At 41.2% G+C, this 23,326-nt stretch overlaps 1 protein-coding gene across 1 annotated transcript in view; it reads right to left on the bottom strand.

Moving 5' to 3' along the window:
* The window catches only part of LOC142936662 (uncharacterized), an 81,090-nt gene that overhangs the window by 47,295 nt on the left and 10,469 nt on the right, over nt 1-23,326 (bottom strand). The window contains 4 exon segments of the mRNA XM_076080083.1: nt 878-993; nt 19,005-19,036; nt 19,038-19,091; nt 19,094-19,139. Of these exon segments, the coding sequence (XP_075936198.1) occupies nt 878-993; nt 19,005-19,036; nt 19,038-19,091; nt 19,094-19,139 (248 nt within the window).

Genomic DNA, 23,326 nt, shown 5'->3' with positions numbered 1-23,326 from the left:
ATAACTGAGGCCAACACAAAGAAGATGTTTGCTGGTTTACTACATCGGTACAAAACCCAAAATAATGTGATGTAATTGCAATATACAGATAAAAAGGATGACAAAAGACTACATAATGATGTAGATCTAAAAAAAAAAAACACATACAAAGTCAATGCAAAAATGCGAATTACTTATTTGCGTTATTAGCATATTTGCCATATTTCAGGGCCTATCAGTATTGAGATTATCCTCCTGTTGTAACTGATGCCCTGATGTTTGTTGAATCAGAAATAGAGAGAAAACATATTGTAGCTATCTGTGGGCACCCATAGTACCTCATACATTGTACAGAGACCAGACGAAACTCTGTGAATAAATATATGTGTCTAAAACATGGAGTGTCTATGGTACTAACAGTAAGGTTGCTGCCATATTTATGCCTAGGTGAAATCATTTTGATGGGGCATCAATAATGTACAATGCACTGATCGATCCAGACTCCAGTAAAAAAAAACAAGCATTGTAAAATAATTTGCTTGTTGTCCTGAAGACCAGACAAAGCATCCATTTTCAGTTCAGTTCAGCATTAAGTTAGAGATGTATGGCTGTACTAAACGCCTGTGGCGACTGACATAAACAAACGTGGTGGTGGTGGCATTTTATGCAAGTGCATGCTTCCATACATACAATGGGTATCGATTGAAGTACAAAAGCATAACAAATAAAAGTACTCTCTTGGTATCAGTATCATAATTGTGGGTACTGATATACTGCAGGTGTCATTTTTTAAACAGTACCTTGTCCTAATGCAAACCCATTCAAATGCACAGACACACACACACACACGCGCACACACACACACACACACACACACACACACACACAGAGGACTGACCGTTGTTGGAGCGTAGTGATCTGGTGGAGATGCCGTTGGTCCCTATAGGATGATGAACCCCTGCTCCATCCACCAGTCCTGCCTCCCCTGGCTGCTTCATAAGCTCTGTCAGAGTCCTGGAGGGAAGGAAGGAAAAACACACATTTGCTCACTTACAAAATCATCCTGCGTACAAACAGAATAGTAATAACAAGTGTCCTCACAAAAGGAAAGGCAGGGAGAGAAGAGAGAGAGAGAGTGCTGTCTGGTAGATGAGAGACCCTGTGAGACGCAATTAGTGTTTAAAGAGATGTGATGGAACAGAATGAGAAAGATGATAAAAGATTGGAAAAAGAAACACATGTTCATGAGACATAATGTGAAAAGCCATTAGTAAAAGTAGCCAAACAGCTTAATAGCTCTACCTGAGGACAAAGACAAGTTTGAGGCAGATTGTTCACGTCTATAAGAACTAACCCAAACAGAAACCGCTCGGAATGAAATTCAAGAAAGTGGAATCGAGGATGAAAAGCACGAGTCTCTGGATGTTTGCCAACAGGGAGCATCAATCATTTATATATAAAAAAATAAATAAAACAACTCCCCCTTGCCATCTTCTATTGTTTGATGCCTTTGAACAAGTTCTGATGCGTCCTCAAAACTGGAACACAGGCAGGAAACAGCCTTCCGACATGCAGAGCAAACACAACCTGCAGTAGTGCAGTGCTTTTGTTAATCAGACAAAAAGTAGTTTGGTCGATTTTATTCTGGACAGATTATTTTGTCTGTTCTGTGCAAGATGGAAGAGGAAAAGGTGTTGTTGTTGTTGTTTTTTTTACAAGTGGTGGTTTCAGCCAAGTAATCTGATTCGTCAAAGTGTGTCTCGTACAAAGCTGCATCACTGTCACATGAGTGATTGCACCAACACTGGTGGAAACCGAAAGGATATCAAATGCCCTTTTTTGGGAGTCAGCTACCAAATGTTTTTTTTTAATAAAGCAATGAAAAAAAGAACACACATCAAAAACCTGCTGTAAATAGGTCACTCGTATAAAAAGCTGGATTCTATTCCCTCCTCTTTGACCTCGTTAATTAGTTTTTAAAACTTTCCAGTATTTGCTCACAACAACAAGGACTAAAAACAGGGGAACGCTCAGCGTCAACATGCAGCCATTGACGAAGGAAATTACAGCAACATAGTCAACAAATCAGCTGTGACCTGAGAGTTAGCTATCAAGAGACCCATAAATATTTCCTCACTGTTAATCTCACTGTTGAAACCCCGAACGCAGCCTCCTAAAATGCAGCAGAGCAAATGTCTTTGTATTAGCCCGCTGTGAGATGATTGCCTGTGGTCATTGGGAGCAGTATGCATAAACACATGAACCCCTGTACTTTATAATGTAATTCAACACAGTCGACTTGCAATAGGCACTTAGTACAAGGTGCCAGAGTGAAAGTTTCTTTTTTTTTTTTTTGCATGTTTGTGTAATTTGATCCCAAATGAAGCGACAAGATAACATGAAAACGATCAGCTGTTTTTATCTTTATGGGCTATTTATCCACCAAATATGAGAAGCAATCAATTCAGGAGCTCTTGAAAAAAATCCACCGAGGCGAAAGCTAACAAATTACCTGACAGGGTATAGAAACATGCTCTCCTTGGCTCAGGAAATTAGACGGTACAAATCAATTTCATACGAAACACCAACGAAATGCTCACTGATGCTGTTGAGAGCACAGCCCCGAATCAGAAGCATCAGGCAGGAGAAATCTGAAATTAAATTGGTATTTCTTTCCACTCCCTTGACATTCTTCTCACTGCTGAGGCGCTATGAAGCAATCCTCAGCTTCTCCAGTGGACTGTGGTTGTACTGGGCAGATCCCTGGTGTGCATGTGAAAAAACAAACAAAAAAAACGGTTCAGCAAAAACTTAAATAAATTAACGTCAGGAGAAAAGTTTGAAGTTTGATATTACACTCCATGCTGACGTGACAAGTCCTCTCTCCTCTGGCAAATGCTGTGTATATACGTACACGCTTAGTATTGGAGTTTATTCTTGAAACCGCAACATTTGAGGTTTGAAGGATACAATGAAACTTTTAACGATTTCCATTTGGAAATTAGTGCATTAATGGGACATGCAAGGGCGATAAGTACCCATAAAATGTGTCCTCGTACTGTATAGCATGGGCAGTATGTGCCACAGGAACACATATGCTGTACCCACACATGCATCTCAGTTGCCCTTTTGCAGTTTCTGCTTGCCAGCTAATCCATTCTCTCTCTCTCTCCCGTCTCATTAATATCTGTCCACTTACATTGCATTACTTCATTTGTCTTCCACTCCCCCAGCCCCCCATTCTGTAGGCCGTATCCCTCGTCACTCTCTCGCCGTCTTGCTTTTGTCCCCTCGAGAATGCTCAAGAGCGCTATTGTTCAGTGCCTGTTGTTCTCTACACCCTCAATCTCCCCGGAAACATCTTCTCTTTCTTTTTCTCCTCTTCTAATCCCGTCTGTCTTATCTTCTCAACGTCCTGCGTCTGACTCCATTCCCCTTCTCTTATCTTTGCCCCCCTTCTTCGTCGCTACAGTCTCCCTGTATCGCTTCCTCGACCCTCCGTCTCTCTTTCATCTCCTCTTAGCCCTTTCATTCTGACGCTCTTGCACGGTCGCGTCGTTGCGCCTGGTCCGTCTCACCCTTTGGCCCAGTTTCTCTGTCCTCCCTCTTCTCTCTTTCTCTCGTCCCCTTTAGTATTCTCAGCCCTTCCTCCCTCGTTTCTTTCCCCCTCCCAGAGGAAACTGTCACATAAACTATTTTAACTTTGCAATATTAGCACTCATGAAATAATACAGAGTGATATGAGGACATCAAAGCCCCCATGTTGGTGCACACACACAAACACACACACACACACACACACACAAACATAATCAATAAATGACTCCAGAATATGATAAATAATAAAGTAATGGCATGCATATAGCAACAGCTTTCATCTCTACCAGCTCTTCACCACATCGTTCTGACAAATGGCCGCTTACGTTGTGGAGAAATTCAGACACTGCGTGTACCCCACTTCAGAATAGCATCCACCCAGTGTATATGCCGAGGATGTCTGGCTCTTCCGTGAGGTTGACACGCAGCACTTCACACAACACACACTTCTAGCACAGGCCCACACACAGCAATGCGTTCAGTATACACCACAGGCCCTCTAAATTCTGGAAGAACTTGTATTCAAATGCTGTCTTTTTTTCTAAAAGATGGGCATGTTATAAGATGCTTCTCTTTAAAAAAAAAGTGTCAAGTAGTTGCACAGCCTCTGGACTTGAAACTAGGCTGTTGTGGTTGAGCTGATGTTACTGGCATTTTAATCTTTGAAAACAGTTTTATGATGGCCTTTGTCAAGCTTTTGAAAATATCCCTGAAGGGAAATTATGCTATTGGTTGCATTAAGGTAAATGTAGGATTTATTGATTTTGCAGCTTGGCCATAGAGTGCTGCAGGAATGAGTCATACAATCCGGAATTGAGTTAGTCTTGAAGTCAATGAGTTACCGTAGTTGAAGGTTTTTTTTTCTAAGAGGCATCTGTGGTTAAAATAATATTAGGTTTTAACGTTTTTTTCTAAAAAAAATAGTGAATGAATATTGAGTGAATTTTGAAGCTTCTTAAGTGTCTTTAAAAAGGCAGTTTCTAAGGTACAACACGTCATCACGGCTTCACAGCCTTGTTGTGTACACTCATGCCAGTTTGTTTACGTTAACTTGTTTATTTCTGACAATTGCATTCACGCTTCAAAATTCATAAAAGTGGTATTCATTTGCGAAGATAATGTTGCTGAGCAAAATGTGTCATGAATTTGTGTTTGCCATAGAGCTTATTTTCTGCACTTATCCAAAATCCAACTTCTGGGGTTAGAAACACAAATACATCATCCCTGCAGCACTCTATAGCAGCGACTAAAAAACAGGATATCTCCACCTGTGTTGCTTTAGTTTGAACCATTGTTTTAAAATCTGTCTCTTATAAATAGCCCAGCTTCATGGGAGTGAGAAGATTATGCTGGAAGGATGTACAAGCACAAAGTATTTATTAGTGGCGTCTGACAGATTTATGGCTACTACGTTCTAGGAATTTATTATTTGTATCTAATTTTGCTTAACCCTGTATATAGGTGTATTTTTATTATGCGTAATTGGTACAATGTCATTGTGCCCCAAACACCTACATTAAGTCAAACAACAGCTGGCCTCTAAACAGCACCAGTCCAGGATGTACCCTGCCTCTCACCATGCAGTGCATGCTGGGACAGCCCACTATGTAGTTTCACACCCCAAAGTCAGACTACAGTAATGCGATCTTTGTATAAGTCAGTTTTTCACATTGAATTTCATTATGACTTTTAAAACAGGGGCTCTTACTTTTTGCCCATATTGCAATCTTTTTTTTAAATCATAATACAACTTACTTTATTCACTTATAACATCTTTCTCATGTTTATACAGTAAAAACAGGCTATTTTGCAAAAAAATGTGTCAACTTTCTTCATATGGAAAACTCTCAACTGTTACATTTTATGGAGCGTTGTTTTCTAGATTAAGTATTGTTAATTAGTTTCATGAGGTTTGCATTCACACAATACCAGATGAGCCTAATTTCCTGTTAAATTACTTTGAAAAATGTATTTCATGCAAGAGGAGATGAATTGAATAATGAACAGATGTACAGGGACTGTATTTTTCAAAAAAGTCATAAACAAAAATGATTCAGCCAAAGGCTGTAAAATGCTCCGCCACAGAGAGTTTTAATCCTGTGTGGTTTGTTGGAACTTCTGGAAAACTCCACAGAAACATATCCGGGCAGTCTGACAAGCTTAAAGTTCCCATGAAAGGGTGAGCATGAGTGCTGTTTGATTCCCCATATTTACGTGTCTTCTGTAAAAATAGTATAGGGAGGATCTGGAACAAAGATGCGGATCTCTATCGTCCCACACACCAACATTGTCATCTCCAGGGCCTTACCGCTAACATGGCTTGAAATCACATAATAAACTGAGCAGCAGTCTTCATGATATAAATATCATTTACACTCAGTTCATTAGTTACTGTACACTTGAGCTAATGCAATTAAATACAAAATCAGAGTATTAAAAAAACTGATAATTGTGATAAATTGTGTAATGTGTTGTATGTCAAACTGCTTCATTAGATACCATTATCAAAAGAACAAATAATCTAATCATCTGAAAGCACGAGACGTGGCTGTGAATGTTGAACGCTGTTCTGTCATCAGTAAGTACTCCACGAGAGCAGCTAAAGGCTAACGTCATGAGCTCATGTAAGCGCTCATTGTTCTGTTGTTGTGAAATAACAATAAACTCAAAACGGTGATTAAGGGTTCCAGCATAAGTCACTCGCTCACTTTGTTCGCACACTCTGCTGCATGCAAATTTGCAAATGCAATGTCAGTTGAGTGAGTGGATTGTGAAAGAATTCAATCTGCAAGTAATAAAGAAACACATTTTGTAACGTTTGGCCCAAACACATTTTGCCAACTCCAGACGAGAGGAGAGGGCAACTATTTTTTCACGGTCAAATTTGCAAATCAATGCTGAAACCGAATCACTTTGCGTTCGTCGGTGTAGCGCAGTCTTGCAGTGGCCCCGGTCCTGGTTGTATAACTAAATGTGCACTATTGCTTTCAATTGTCAAAGTGCGTTTCGTTCTAAAAATAAAGTGAGAAAAACGCCCCACGGTCATGTAATAAGACATTCAGTATTGTTCTGCATACAAACACATTTACTCCCCTGGGTCTGTAGCACAGCATTTTGTAGCTGAATCACTCTTCACTGTCACAGCAGGTTAGTTTATATTACAAGGCCCCCCATAGATGATTCCAGGGCCCTGTAACCTAGCATGGGACCGAGCATGGAGATACAACCCTGCTGTTTCCAAACAGGGGGCGGTGTATAATTGTTTGTGACGCGGCTCCCCACCCGACCAACCGACACACAAACACAAAGACACAGATCGTGCTCACACACCCGCACATGCACGCTGAACGGAAGCTTCAGACACACACACACACACACACACACACACACAGCTGCGGGCGTCCTACCTACAGTTGTGCGTAGAGGGAGTTAAGTGACTCACCTTTCATTCTCTTTGGTGGTAAACTAGAAGGGTTACAGTGGGAGGGAATTGTTGTGTGTGTGTGTGTGTGTGTGTGTGTGTGTGTGTGTGTGTGTGTGTGTGTGTGTGTGTGTGTGTGTGTGTGTGTGTGTGTTTGTAGTGGTTAACAATGATTTCATGTTGAATCCTCTGAGGCAGGGCAAGGGAATTATAAAATTAGCGAATGAGCAAGCTAGGAGGATGAATAAGAGTTTATGACCCATGTGGGGGCTGTATTTTCTCTGTCCCGTCTCTCGTATTTCACTATTAATTAGATATGTGAGACCCCCATAACACTAAACAAATAAACAAAAAAAAAGGCCTTCTTCATTATGACCGAATGATCTGATTTTCCACCTACTTGTTGCAATATTACATACTGCGCCTGAGTGTTTTGTTTTTCTACTTCACCAATGATACAATGAAGTTGGCATCCATTCTTCTTCATGTTAATTGCGATGAGCAGCTTTTTTGAAGAGTGTGATTGTTATGTAAATTAAATTAAAGTTCACAGTCATTCTTCCAAAACTGTTGCCTCTAAATGGGCAGTTTGAACTAGAATGACAAATGAAGCCTTTTGTATGTAAGAGGAGAGGCAGCAAGATATATTCACATGTAGCACAGTGTGCGTGTGTGTGTGTGTGTGTGTGTGTGTGTGTGTGTGTGTGTGTGTGTGTGTGTGTGTGTGTGTGTGTGGGAGTCTCTTCATCTCTCCCTCCTTCTTTTTGTCTTATGATGTCATGAAGTGATGGAGCAAACACTCTTCATCAGTAATTCACTGCACTATATCCCACCACTGCTATCAGAGGGAGGCAATACACACACACACACACACACACACACACGCACACACAGCCAGATTCCCACACGCAGATAATAGGCTAAATGGACACTGTAGCGGCACAAGTGGAAGCATGTATTTTCTCAAAGGGGGTCTGTTACACCAGTCCCTCAGACACACAAACATTTGCATACTTGTACGTACGTGTACGTTTGTGTGTGCGCACACACACACACACACACACACACACACAGATATGTTGTGGCTGCCAGATAGTGCACCCTTGTAGGCTTGGTACAGAGCCTGGATCTGTCTCCCACCCTGCTATACCCCTATTAGAGCTGACAGCTGCCAAATAATGTCCCTTGGCATGGCTGAGCGCCTGCCATGCCAGGGCCGGTTTGTGTTCATGCATACTAGCCTCTCATCCACTTTCACGAGTGTGTTTACGTGTGTATAACCTCACGCCGGAAGAGCTTTTTGAACCAAAAGTGGTGCCTTAATATTCACAAATAGAGATATACTACCTAAAATATGTGTTACGGCAAAGTGTTGATTTCAGCCCCAGTTAAGAGGCAGAAACGTTTTTTAATAGATCAGCACGGCTCATGCTGGGTCAACAGAAAACAATCCCAGTGGAGCAGTCAATCAACACCATGATGAAAGCAGTAGCTTTTAAAAATGAGAAGTATGTATCAATATTATGCCTTCAAGGACTTGAAACGTTCTATACAAACGCAGTTTTTACTTTGTTCGTCGTGTCTGATAAGGAGAAGCCTGAATTAATAAGGTCACCGTATGTTGTCCGTCATTAGCCCTCCTCTCATCTCCATTTCATAAACATCCGAAAATGTTACAGGGACGACAAAGATCCTGGCCGAGTTTGATTCACAAGAATTTTGCTACGTAGATTTATAGACCACGGTGCCTGGATTTTAGCAGTAAAATAATAATAAAATGAACGAATTCAAAGCCAGCATGCTGGAGGCGGCATGAACCAGTTGCTGGCAGGATCTCAGCGCTGTGTGTTGCTAAAGATGATGTCACAGAAAATACCATATGTCAACCTCTGAGTCACTGCCTGCACTCATTATATTTGGGCCGTCTTTATTTTAGAAACAACAAAACACACACGCACACGCACACGCAAAGATTCACTCTCCTCAAGGGATTTGTTCTCAAACATTCATCAGTGTGACGCACACATAACCCACGCATGAATACACCTACACTCAGACACACATTTGTCAGCAGAATATTTATCATCCTGTGTGCAGCCTTTGAGAGTATTGGTGATGCGCAGGTACTCAGTGCGCTGTGATCCCACCCTCGTCCATCATTACACTGAGATAGACCGGAATGTTATTGATCTGTTTTATCAGATATCTATCAATGTCTGAACCACTCATTAGGAAAGCCCACATAGGGGTCCATCAAATAGAATAGATACAGTAGATTTATGCAATTTTTTACTAATCTGCCATTATTTCAACCAGCATGTGGCTGTTTTGACTTTTTGTCATAATTCAAATTGAGACTATTTAGGCATACATGTGCTGAAGCGGACATTATTTTGTATGTTGGAAAGAGTTTTCCATAATTTATGGTGGTAGACTCTGCATCTTGAATTCAATTTATTATGGGGCTAAATATAACAGTTCCTTCATCCTAACATTTGATGCAGCCAGTGAGATCGACATCCCAACCGGCCATCCTTTTGACACGGACAATGGGATCAATTCACCCTTTTTTACGCGTGCTATGGACGCACCCATGTGGGCCGAACACACAACCTGTACATGCCATAATATCAGGTTATGGTCAGGGCAGCGTTGATGAATTAGCAATACCACAGCACTCTGTCATCAGTGCACTGGGACAGGCTCTGGTAAATGGCGTTAGTGGTGTGTGAACGGCAGAGTTAAGTGACCTTGGATTACGACCGCAGGCGCTGACACATGGCGCTGCCATGGCCAGTGCGGTGTTCATTCGCTCAGGGAGCTGTTTGCTCGATTCTGGAAGGTGAGACACACACACACACACACACACACACAGACATGCACAATTCAAAAGAAACTACAGGATGGATGGATGAATGGAAGATCTTAACTGTGCTCAATTTGGATGCAGTTTACATGAGCAATTGGCAGCTCTGCGTCTCCCTGATGGGTGCTATTAGTGGATGAGGGGATGCAGCTGGTCAGCCAGCAATGTGAACCATCAATGGACATGCAAACAGTTTGAGTAGACACTGTGATGCATGAGTACACATCTACAGATCCTATTTCAGGTTCATGTTAGTTCATCATGTCAGATTAATGATTCAATAACTTTTTTTTTTTTTTTTTTAGTGGTGTTGAATTGATGTAGGCCCTATATAAAATCAATATGTGAACATAGAACACTCTCAAACTCTATCAATACCACTCACATGTCGGTGAGCTAAATAGGAAGCTACAGGCAGCAGCTGGTTAGCTTTGCTGAGCATAAAGTCTGGAAACGAGGGTAGACGAACATGCCTGACTCCATCCAAATGTTAAAAACAAAAAAAGACTCCAAACAAAGGTTAATCAGTAAGCTTATAGGTGAATCTTGTTTTTTTCCGACGGAGCCAGGCTAGCTGTTTCCAGGCTTTATGCTAAGCTAATCTCCCCTGCTGCTGGCTGTAGCTTCACATTTGGCGGACGGTTATTATTAACTTTCCTCAAGAAAGTGAATAAGCTTATACCCAAAAATAATCTTTTAAAACAGCCCTTCGAAATGTGTATATTTTTCAACAATCTTTATACATCCTGGTAAGAACTAGCTGACAGTTTAGAATTCCAGCCACATCAGTAAAGATTGTTTCTAATATTATTATTTAAAAGGTTTTGGATACTTTACCCCAGAAAGCATGCACTTAACATCAGAGGTTTAACAGCAGTCTCATACTGCAGCCAGCCACCAGTGGTTGATCGAGATGTTTTGTCTTCACTTTTCGGGGAGCTGTCTTGTCCTCCATATTTAAACAGTCTGTGGTTATAACCCTGTGTTATCTTTTCTTTGTTGTTGCCCTTAATCTCCAAAGACGAACCCAACTTTGTCTGATCGCTGTAGCTGTATTGTTCACACAGCTGAAACAAAAACAACTCATTGCTAATCTGTTTGACGCAGTACAATAAAATTGATGCAATGCAATGTAATGTAACAGAAAGCAGCACTATAAAAAGCTTTGCAATGCAGCGCAACAGAAGTGGGAGCCAGGAGTCAACCTGTGTTTAGCTCATAACACGTATTCGCTCAAGCACGGATATTCCCGTCACACTGCATTCAGCTCAAAGTTCAGCCTTGACATCAAAGATATGCGCAATATGTAGTTTGTCACACACACACACACACACACACACACACACACACACAAACACACACACAAACACTTACAGAGAGTGCAAGGACACTCTGACAATGCGGTATAATACACTAATGGATAAGCAAGTCAGACAGCCAATTTTTGCTCCTCATTTTTTCATTAAAATCAAACACTCACACACGTGTACAGTAAGTTCGATCTTGGCTTTTCCCTTGACATGAGTGAGTGCGTACCTACGGGCTGGGTCATATCAATGACTGTAATCTATCAACCTGTCCCACTTGACTGCTTCTAATTCCTACCACACACACATATCTCTCTCTCTCTCTGTTTATTTCTCTGTCTCTATACGACCCATCTACCTCTGTCTTCTTCCGCATCATCTTTGAGACATCAAGTGTTGAAGTGGTCCATTTCACTTGTGCCACTTTCACTTTTGAACTCTTTCAGCCAGCAAACTATTGTTTCTCTCTTCATACTTGGCAGACTCTCTTTGTCCTTTTTTTCCCCACCGCCTATGAAAGTTTAGATATCATTTTCATTTTCAGTCATTTAGCAAACTTTCCAGGAGAGAGTTTTGTTTTCTCTTGCCTCGCTTTAACAATGATGCATTTCCAATCGGTGCTTGCTGGACATTTTGCTTAGATGGTGTTGATCATTTCCAAGACTTTTCTTCCACATGTCTATCTGTACCACTCCCTGCTTCTCCTGTCTTTCTCCACAACCGCTGCATATATTCCTTCAGCAGACAATAACCTTGATTCCCATTGATTTTACTGTACTTAAATCATGTTTCTCTTTTCTTTTTTTTTTATGCTAAAAAAACATTAAATCAATTCCCGTGTCCTCGATGTCCCATACTGACAAACAGCCATTTCAGGGGAAGTGGAGAGAAGAGACGAGGGAAGAATAGATTAATGTGATCGTATAAAAAAAATGAACTCGCTCAGTCCACTCTTTTGATAAAATGCCAATTAACCGATCTATTTCACTGGTTCATCTCAATCTCTTTTCCCAAGCTTTCTATTTTGCTCAAATTCTCTCTCTCTCACTTTCTGCCCCCGTTTTCTTCTGTCGTCTGCTTGTTTCTCTTTTTAATGGCTCTCTAACACTGACGACTATCTCCCATCCCTCTACATTTATTTTATGTCCATCGCTCTTTCCTCACCTTCCACTCTCTATTTTTTTTGGTTTCTCCTTATCTCCGGTGCCTCTCTCTCTCTCTCTCTCTGTCTCTCTCTCTCTCTCTCTCTCTCTCTCTCTCTCTGTTACGTGTGCTGTTTAGCTGCGCTTAGCTTCACCTGTCAGCTTGGATCAGGGCTGTGGAGCAGCAACATGACAAACTGCCCTCTGATTCACTTACACACACACACACACACACACACAGACACACATATATGAGCGCACACACTTGTAGCGTCTTCTCAGAAACATCCCCCCACCCCCCATCCTTTTCCTTATCTCTGTGTCTTTGACTGGCTTATTGCTTTGTTGATGCACAGGCATGGCTTTAGCTCGCAGTTACACAGAGGTCTGTCTTCGTACAAACAATTTAAAGGAATATACGGTGTTTTTTGGTTTTTCCAATTGGCCTATTGGTCAATTTATCTAGGTGTGAAAACAGACACCAAAACGCGTGCCTGGATCGTGTGCACTCAATGTTCAGCTAGAAACAGCAACAAATGCAGCTTGTGGTAACAGTGAGTGTATTATCTCAGATGATATTTGGCAAATTTTGTGGGAGAAAAAAGTTATGTTATGATACAAACACTTTATTGCAATTTGATAAAAAAGTGTTTTGGGCACATTGTATTTCTATTTTATTGTTTATATTGTGCATTTTCATATTTCATATTTTTACTCTGTTATTTTTATTGCTTTTTTTTTGCTGTTTCCCTGTACCATAAATGCTGCTGTAGCAAAAAATGAAGTACTTATCTATCTATCTCTCTGTCTATCTCTCTGTGAATTTATGTGGCAGGATGGGTGTACTGTATGTGGGTTGACACATACAGTACTAGGGAATAGAAGTCAGGATACCTCAGCGGCTGCTGCTTTGAGTTTGTCTCTCGCAACTTTGCAAGTGACTGTGACCTAATGGAAGGACAACACTAGGTCTCTTGGGTAGCCTACCCCTTTAAGTCATAAGGACACTGAATGAGTATGGTAAACTAAAACTGTTTACTGAGCAGTTGTTTTTTAAGTCAATAACACACACACACACACACACACACACACACCATAATCACCACGTTTTTATGTAAATAACATGGTGTCCTAAGGCCTCAGAGGCACAGAGGTCATGGTCTGCTATGGGCTGATATTTGAAGTGAAAAATGTTCATGTACTGCATAAGCAGTTTTGTTAATATATTTGTCTTTTGAATTAACTACAAACAACAGACCATACCTCACGTTTTAAAGCTGTAAGAGTGTGTACTGTGGATGATTGTGTGGAAGCTGCTCTTTATCCATCCACGACAAAACAAGCTAAATGCCCCAAATGCAGCAACGGCTTCTGCTTGATTTGCGACGATAGAGACACAAGTAACATAAAAAAAAATACAAACGTGTTTGTTTCCAGTGTACAAACTCTGTTTTGAAGCTGGTTTGTGGGTTTTACAGTCTAACACACCATTACGCAGGTGGCTTAGAAAAGGTAATAAATAAAAAATTCAGAGCAACAACTATTGCCTCCATGCGGCGGCTTGCAGTTAACGGTGGAAACAACGGCAACAGCGCTGACGGAGCTAACAGTGTTGACATGAGGGGGGAACCGGAGCTTTGTTGTAACTGCCATGTAAGCGCAGCGCAGAGCAATGTCAGTCAGATAGCTAGTGGGACACGCTCACATGCACTAATGTGCATTAAAAGACACACAAGGCCGCTCCAACTATGTCAACAAAGCACAGAGAAGCTTAGGACAACAGCGCACACACACACACACACACACACACACACAGAGTGACTTCATTCTCTGCTCAGGTAAACAATACTCCAATATATCTTCACATAAAATATATATTTTTTTGCCTATATTAATGCTCTGAATATCTCATAAAAATTCAATCTGGATAAGAATCTAGATTATGTACGTGCGACATGTTGCCGGCACAAACAAAACATGAAAACAGGGAGACATGCTGGGAGAAAGACCATTGATCGGGAGTCTTAGAAAGGGTCCTATAGCGCTCACAGAAAGGCAGGGCCATAAATCGACTTAATGGCTGGAGATATTAGCATGAGCTAAGGTGGTGGGGTAGTCATCACTTAGAGGGAAGAGGAAGGTGGAGATGGATGGAGGGAGGGACACAGACAGACGAAGAGGGGATAAGAACAGCGGAAGCGTGGTTTATTATATGTTGAGTGCTTATGTGCATGTAAATGAAGGCCTGTAAACATATTGATGAAGCTAAACACACACACACACACACACACACACACACACACACACACACACACACACAGAGGTCTCTGCATACAGACACGCAGAGGCTGGACTGAATCGTACAAAATGTTGCCCATCACCAAAATTCAAAAGTTTGCCGCTTGTCTACTCTCAGATGTATTTGGCAGCAAGATATTCTCTTTATCTAATACATGGACCATTACTAAACAACAACTATAATTAGAACTAAATATGTGTGTAATTCTTTCAGGTTCTGTTGTACACAACAGCGAAGACATTAAGGTAAAAAAGAGCATATTTACAATTATGATAAGTTGAGAAACATACAAAATAACCTTTCATCCATATCTGTGATGATACAGTATGAACGTGTGAACGAATACGATTTCCATAAAAAACGACTAAATGGGTCATCAACAAAGGAACAAGCGTGCATATGAATACAAACATGCATGTGGTCCCGATTAAAAGGTACCCTGTGGAGTTTCTTCTAAACAAACAAACGTTTACCTCAGCAAAACACATTGTGTGCATATACACACACAGCCTCATGCGTGTTGAGAGAGATGAGAGATTAGATTGGGTTCCTGTTGTGGTTTGCTACATTCAGAAGCATAAGCACAACGTTAGGGCACAGTAAAGTGTGACGGAAAACTACAAATCCCACCATGCCATTAAACAACAGGTTTTTCCTGCTGACAATCTGTAGTGTTTTGAGTGTGATGCAGACTTTTATTTGAGTGTCGGAGGGCTGTCAACAGGGCAGAAGTGCTTCTGAAACTCTTCTGTGAGTGTCCTCCACGGCTGGAGATGGAAGAAAGACGAGGGAATGTAAAAAGACAAGTCAGCAAGCAACAGACGGGGAGCGGGGTGACAATTGTAGCCTGAAAAGCCACGTCAGTTTGTATTGTGGGACGTCAGGGCTCTGCAATGACAAATTGTCTCCACTTTGTCACGGTGATAATGCTCAACGAAACACTGACCAATTATTACATACCGGCACAATATAAATGCTTGCTTTAAACAGCCTTCTTTGTTTCTATTTATCATTTCAGGATGTCTATTGATTTCCCCTCTGACTGAATAAGAGGCAGGAATAAACATAACTAAGCTAAATAGTACAATTGCAATACATCGTTTTTTTTAGTCGCACTTCCTGCTCTCTCCTGACTAATCTACTTCACTGGTCATTTCGGATATTTCCCCTGATGCTTCTCATCATTTCATTGCATATTAGCTCTGTTTTTTTACATGGAGGGAACAAGGCATGTTGTGTTAAACAAAATGCATGCCTTAATGCATTATGAACGGTTAAAGCAGTTTGTGTTTGAATTTTTTGTTGAATAAACCCCAAAAAAAGACATGTTTGGTAACATAAATCCCTTTTGCTAAACTCGGGCAAATGACTTTGAAGCCTTGTAGCATGCCATTTGCTTCCATCTCTCCAATTTTTCTGTCACTTCTAACAGTCGGTTGTCCAATAGATTTCCAAACATCCTCTTTCACTTTCATGGCATGACAGGATATTAAACGAGTCGTGGGTGCATCAGGTGGCTATCTCAGCTGGCAGTGTTTACTATTGTTTTCTAACTGAAACCAGTCAACATCTGGTTTGCCATCTAGTTCCTTTCTGCCACAATATGTATGCAGCATATATGGCGATCCTCCCCTCCCTTAAGATTTATCACATCATTTGAACAAAAGCAAGGAGGAGAGGAAGCGTGTGGCTGGAATGTTAATGTCCCCTTTACATTTCACTTCACAGTGGTTCATAACGCTAAACACACCGAATGGAGGAGAGAAGGAGAGGCTGACAAATGAGTGGACTGAGGAGGTAAAAAAAAGGATAAAAGAAGGTAATAAAAGAGGAAATGAGAGGAAAGAACAAAGAGATTCACACAGCTAGCGTGGCTGGAAGGGAGTCACACTGAAAGCAAGAAGCGAAGGACACAGGAGGGCTGCCTGCTCATCAAAAATCATGAGAGAACAAGAGGAGGAGGTCCCACAACTTCCCCCGTGTCTGTCTTTTATATTCTACTCCTAATGCATACGGAAAAAAAGGATTTCGTATACACGTTTCAGCCCTCAGTCTTCCTCAGTGTTCCCAATGGCTGAAATGTGTAAGTTGCTGCAGCTGCTGGGAGTTAGTCTGTCAAGAATACATATTGTGTAATTATGGTTTTGTGGGTTGCGTCTTTCACAAATTTACATCTGCACAGAAAGAAAATAAGAGGAAGATTCCTCAGAGACCCAGCTGGCTGCAAATCAAACATTACTTGCATCGTTTGATCATTTACATTACATCTCGTAGGGCATACGTCTGTAATTAAGGGTTGATTTGACCTTTAAATTGACTCTAAACTATAATAGGGCCCATACAGCCTGAAAATGGAGGAAAAACACATTAGAAATAGATGGGAAAGGACTCAGGAGTACTCTAAAATAAGTAGCTAGAATTTACTGTATACATCTGAGGGATGCTTCCTTAAAACATTTGGAGATACATAGAGGATATTTCAGGTAAATATATGAGGAAAATGATGTTGCCACTTTAAAATAAAGGCAGAATCATGTGGTGTCAACAACAATATTGAGTCAAAATGGTGTGGATTGTTCTCCTGGATGACAAATGACCTTTTTTGTTCATTTAGAGCGCAGGACTTCTTGGCTAATGTCATCAAATGTGCATCCCCGCATTAGTTTGCGTTCTCATGCTTCTACTGAATTAATCATTCTGTCAATTCACAACCTGTCTCATTTACTAGAAAAACCAATAATTAAGGCAGGCTGGGGTTTTTTTTGGTCTCGGGATCCTGGTGACAAAGCGTTGTCACCGTCTGGATGTCAGTGCTGGCTGTGCCTTAATGTAGACTCAAGACAGAGGCTCTCTTTATTAACATCCGTTCAGGATTGTAAAAATGAATCAACCATGTATGTCCCTTTTCCACTTTCCTTCTATATTTTACAAACCTACCCCCTTCTCCTCTCATTCTCTTCCCATCTACCTCATTATTTTATCTTTGCGTTCTCCATTTGCGTCTGAAGCTTTCGGCCTGTGTTTTCCCCAAAATCTCGCACCTGTTGGCTTATGTTATGTAACCATGTTGCTGTGCCTCAGTGCTCCACTTTGGTAAGGAGATTAAAAGGACTCTGTGTGGTTAAACAGTGCAGCTGAGCACTGGGACAGAGTGCTGGGTTTGTTGGTTTATGGGGACCAAACACTCAGCAGTGTTTTTATCCCTGCGCTGAGGACAGAGCAGGAATGAACAAGCGTACACAAAGTGACTTTGTTTCCTGGAGCAATAGATGAACTCTAGAGTGCTTGTTTCACATCAGCCACTGTGTAACTTGACTGAACAGTCTTAACATTAATGGCTCTTTTGTTGCCATTGTACCTGAGTGGACATTCTTTAGTGTGGTTACCACTGCCAGCTCTCCCATAATCACAGTAGAGAACGTCCTACAGGGTTTAGTCCTTGCTAATGCATTGGTGCTCTCTGTTTTACTGGCAGTAAATAGAAATTCAAGAAAGGAAAGAAAGTTGCTAATAACACATTGGTTATGATAACAGTTGGCACTGTGGAAAGTAATAGAGGTTATACTTGCCGTACGACTTAAACAACCTGCTTTAATATCAAAAGGTTTTTTGGGGCCACTTGGGGGCAGCACAACAAACTGTAAACACAGCATTGACATGTCATCACCTCTTAAAGTTGCTCACTTTGGTTACTGTTTGTTTGAAATGTTGTGCTAACCGGGTCAATGCATTTATCAGAGCTTTTCCCTAAACACCTGCATGCTGTGACTTACAACGACACAGGAAAGTGCGGTTAAGTTACGTAAAAAAAACACCGGAGTAGAGTCCTGCAGGAATGAGTCCTAAAGCCCGGAAATGAGGTGACATGTTTGCACTTCCGGTTCCTTTGTCTAATAGTCGATGGGGTTTTTGGATTGTATTTTTGGTTAGATGCCTGATATAAGCTCTGGGTTACCTTAAGCTTACTGGTGGTGACATCATGCGACGGTGGGGCAGTTTGTTATTAGTAACCTTGTCGCGATTGTATTTACACTTCAAAAATCTGAAAGTGGTGTTCATTTGTGAAGATTATCTCGCTGAACAAAACTTGTAAGCACTGTTCCTGAGACGGGATCTAATTAATTCACCACTGAGTCCAAGTGGACGCTTTCTGCCAAATTTGAAGAAAATCCCTCCAGGTGTTTGTGAGATATCGCATTCACAAGAATAGACGGACGGAAATAAAATGCTTCGTCGCTGTCGCTGGCGTGTAGGAATATAAATATTTATAAGGCTCTTTGAAAACCAGGACTAATGTAAGGTGATTACCAAATCAACATGTATCTACAGGGGAATATTTAGGGTATTCCCACACATGCAAATGTCAGAAAAAACCCTTTCCCTTTCTACTTGCCAATTATTTTCAAATGGCTTAACACACTGCAGCCTCAGTATATCCCAGACATGCTGTTTTCTTTTCAAGATTACGCTCCTGGTGCACCCATTCTGTCCTCTAGTGTTGGCCTTTTGGATGTTAGAAGGCCAGGATCTGCAGTAGAAAGAGCATTTAATATCTCTGTTTGCACCCCTCAGAGCAACCTGCCAGAGAGCCTGAGGGCAACAGAGCCCGACGATCATCTGTTGAAGGGTGGTCTCTCTATATAACCAGGGTCATCAGTCAAACTAGCTGGATACAGCGGATTAGACTCTTTTATTTAGCATCTAGACAAGCACAGACTGTATATTTTTTGAAAGACAAGGACACAATATGGCCATTGACGTAAACACACCAGGTGTTTCTACAGCTGCAGCTGGATATCAATATTACTGAACAGAATCGCAGCTCTTCAGTGTTATATTAGCAAGTAATGTGGGGTTAGAAACCAGAGGGGGTCAGGCAGGCTGGGGAGTTTACGAGGAAGATAGCAGAGGAGGGGAAAGGAGAGCAGCGGAAGAAGCGTAAAAATGGGGATGAAGATGATGGAAAGAGAGATGACTGGAGAGAGGGAGGAGCGGACGGATAAGATGAGTTGCATTTTGACCATCATTGCTGTCATGTAGAGAGATGAGGAATCTCACTTCCCCTGTCATTTTCTGTCCACTCTGTTATTTCACAGTGGCCCATCGGGGATGCTATATTGTTTTCAGTGCAGCTCAAGGACAGGAAATCAAACTCTATTTTCCTCTCTTGCTCCCCTGTCCACCTATTCGGCTATTATTCTCTCTTTCTGTCCCTCGTGTAGCGTCAGTGTTGCATCATGAAGACATTTAAAACGTTGATAGAGCATCGGTATAATTAGAACACATATTGACTGTGTCACTGCTGCCAAATGTGAGTGTGCGTATGTGTGTTTGGGCATGTGTGCAGTACGACTCAAATTCAGACTAATGACCCTGAGAGCAATCACGATGCAAAGGTTTTGAGGAACTCTGACTTTTTTACAATTGCATTATAGTCCCCCCGAGTTAATAAACATTTTGTTTGTTGCAATCTTGCATCTGGTGTTTTAAAAAAAACAATATTTTGTCACACTAAAATCTGGTGTTATTAGTATTTGGTGCAATTATTACACTACAAAAGTGCATGATTCACTGGCTTACAAAAAAAAAAACGATAAATGAAGACAGTACTTGGCACATCACTGGCATCAGTGTGACCAGCTGAAAGAAATATTAAAATTGGAAAGAGTTGACAGTCAAGAGTATTAGAAAACCGGGCATATCTCCAGTGATGATGGGATGCTTCCAAAGTACTTAGAGAGGCACAGGTAAAATATTGAATTCAATATTTGCTGTTGACTCTGCAGACAGCACGGTGGCTCTTGTGTACTATGATGACAGTGTCATCACGTGTTGTAACTGCAGGCCTGAATCATGATTGATTTTCATTATAGCTCAGGCACTGTGTTATTAATCCCTAGTGCAAAGAACAAACACAATCCTGTATACAGATAGCAGAGATACACTCGGCTTTTGTGGCATGTTTTACTATAATACAATACTGGAAGTGAGGGCGAGTAAGTGTCAGATACATTATTTATTATGTTGTACTCTCCTAGTCTGATTTGAACTAACTGCTGCCTTGAGTGTAACATAAAACTTCTATTTCGAGATAGCAAATGTTAAGCACAGCTCTGTGTTGTTGTTGTTGTTGCAGTTATTGTGGATGTTACCGTGTGTGTTAGTATGAGAATGAGCATGTGTGTGGGTCGGAGGTGGGGTATTCAAGGGAGGCGAGCAGACGACAAAATTATAAAGTGGTGGTATCGACTGTAGACCCTGAACCCACCACGGTGTCATCAATCATGTGACACATGTTACACACAACAACATACAGAGTAAAACCCCAACGAGCTGCCGTGGAATGCCAGTAACATATTGTTTAAGGCAAATCCTACCTGAACCAGACACACATGGTAATAATCCACATTTAAAACGAGGACTGTAAATTATCTATTTATTTATTAACTGGTGTAATGTGTGGGATACTCGCACTGTAATACATTCAGCCGTTTGAATTGGTTCAGTTTTGCATTCTGGGTCAATTTTGGATGAGTACAGCAACTATAGTGGTGTTTTGTTTCTGACTGCAACAACAAAGCAATTGGAATTACACTGATGTATTATTCTCCGTGTCATGGGTACTGATTTAGACCCTTTTGCAAGAAACAAACAAACTGAGCAAATAAGAACAAGGTTCTCTGAAACAAGGTTAAAATATTCAACCGAATGTATAAGGAACAGCAGTGGAAGAAGTGCTCAAATCTTTCATTTAAGTAAAAGTAGCAGTGCCACAGTTTAGGGACGCTCTTTTACAAGTAAAAGTCATGCATATCAAATTGTATTTAAGTAACACTGCATGAATATAACAGCATCAAAATGATGATTATTGATGTGTATGTCACCCTAACGTTGCAGCTGGTAAATGTTGTGATCATTTTATTTTATATGTGCTGGGTAGCTTGTCAACTTCCTATTTTAACCAGCTGGAAAAAGATGGAAACTTTCTTGTTCAACTTTTACTTTCCCTCTCTGTCTCCTTTTCTCTCCGTCTATCGGCTGGTATGAGAAGATGAATAACGCAGCTTTTTGTTCGAAAGGTGAGAAACGACTGCTGAGACTGGTCTCAGCATATATAGGCACTGCACTCTGCAGCTTGTCGCTACAAGTTTCTGTGTGTTACTGTATTGTGCGTATAGGTGAAAAATGTGTGTGCGTGTGTGTGTGTGTGTGTGTGTGTGTGTGTGTGTGTGTGTGTGTGTGTGTGTGTGTGTGTGTGTGTGTGCGTGCGCTTGCTGGTGCTAGTTTAGAAAAATTTGACAATTATGAATGATACATGCTGAAAAAAACACTCATTTATTTGATTATTTGACAATGGCTGCATCTTACGTGCTACACACTGTACCGTGTATGTTCTCCTATCATAGCACAACAAAAAACATTGGAAAAGAAATGGGGCGAGAGGACAAGAGAAAGAATGGTGAGACAGAGAGACAGAGAGACAGACAGAGAGACAGAGAGAGAGAGAGAGAAAAGAGAGAGACAGAGCATGTTAGCGGCAAAGAGAGACCAACAGGGAACGAGACAAGCACAAGCATATGAATATCAAAAGCAAACAGAACATGAACGAGGATGATGGTAAGAGATGAAAGTAAAGAGCAAAGTAATGAAGTGAAATCCTCCTCGCTGCGCCATCCTGTTCCCCCTTCTGAGTTTCCCCCTCATCCACACTCTTGTTTCATCCCCGTCCCTGCGCAATGCTGAAGATGTACGGCGGTTTTGGGCGATACTAGCTAGCAGGTAATTATTTTTTGGACTATAAAGAAAGGGAATGGCTGGAGATGGGAGGATAGGGATGGATGGTGAAGGCTGAAGGAAGAGAAGAGGGGGGGGGGGGGGGGGGGGGAGATGAATGTCAAAGGGGATGGAGCTCTTTCTCTTGTTTAATCTCTGTGGTTAAGTTTAAGCTTTCCTGTGGGTGCGATGGTGTTTAGAGATTAGAGCTGAGATGTGATTACTAAAGCAAAGAGCCACGATGGGTAGAGGATGAGAGGGGAAGGGTGGGAAAGAGAGGGAGAGAGGGAGAACAACAACAACACAGACGTACAGCTACATGCAGCAAAGCAAATCGGTTGAGGTCCATCACTAATAACAACCTGTATGAAATGATTGCATACACTGCGAGAGATAAGAGCTGTAGTGTCTCATTAGCAAGAGTGCTGTCATGATCTGCAGATACACGATGATGAGAACAGCGATAGAAAGTGTTGGATGATCGTACACAGGATGTATAATAGGGATCAGTTATGAAGGGTTTGAAATGGTGGAATTTTGCATCAAAATCTGTTTACTTCAATGGATCAGTGAAACATTTTCACGCCAGGTTCAACTTTGGTGAACCTCGCCACGCGGACCTGCGTCACTGACCATTGTTACAGTGCTGCCCTTTAGAAGAATGGACGATAATCAGTGAGCCCAAAATTAAGAAAGCTAACGAGCTTTCTGTTACACCAACCATTTGTATGCAGTCTCCTCTGTAGTGTAATAAGCCGCTCCAAAAAGACAGTTATAAATCAATGGTACAAATACTTCTTTTGAATAAAATGCAAACGTATTGACTGGCTAGCGACCAAGCTAACATATGCTGTCAGTTGGCGAGTGCTTTGGCCTGGGGATGTATGTATGTATTTACAAATCATTTGTAATTGACACATTGTAAATAAATATGAATGTTTT

This window comes from Anarhichas minor, unplaced genomic scaffold (assembly GCF_050575085.1).
Source record: "Anarhichas minor isolate MPS153535 unplaced genomic scaffold, ASM5057508v1 ptg000007l, whole genome shotgun sequence".
In the NCBI taxonomy this organism is placed as follows: domain Eukaryota; kingdom Metazoa; phylum Chordata; class Actinopteri; order Perciformes; family Anarhichadidae; genus Anarhichas; species Anarhichas minor.
The sequence above is the reverse complement of the archived record's forward strand: the minus strand, read 5'-3'. Positions and strand labels throughout refer to the sequence as shown.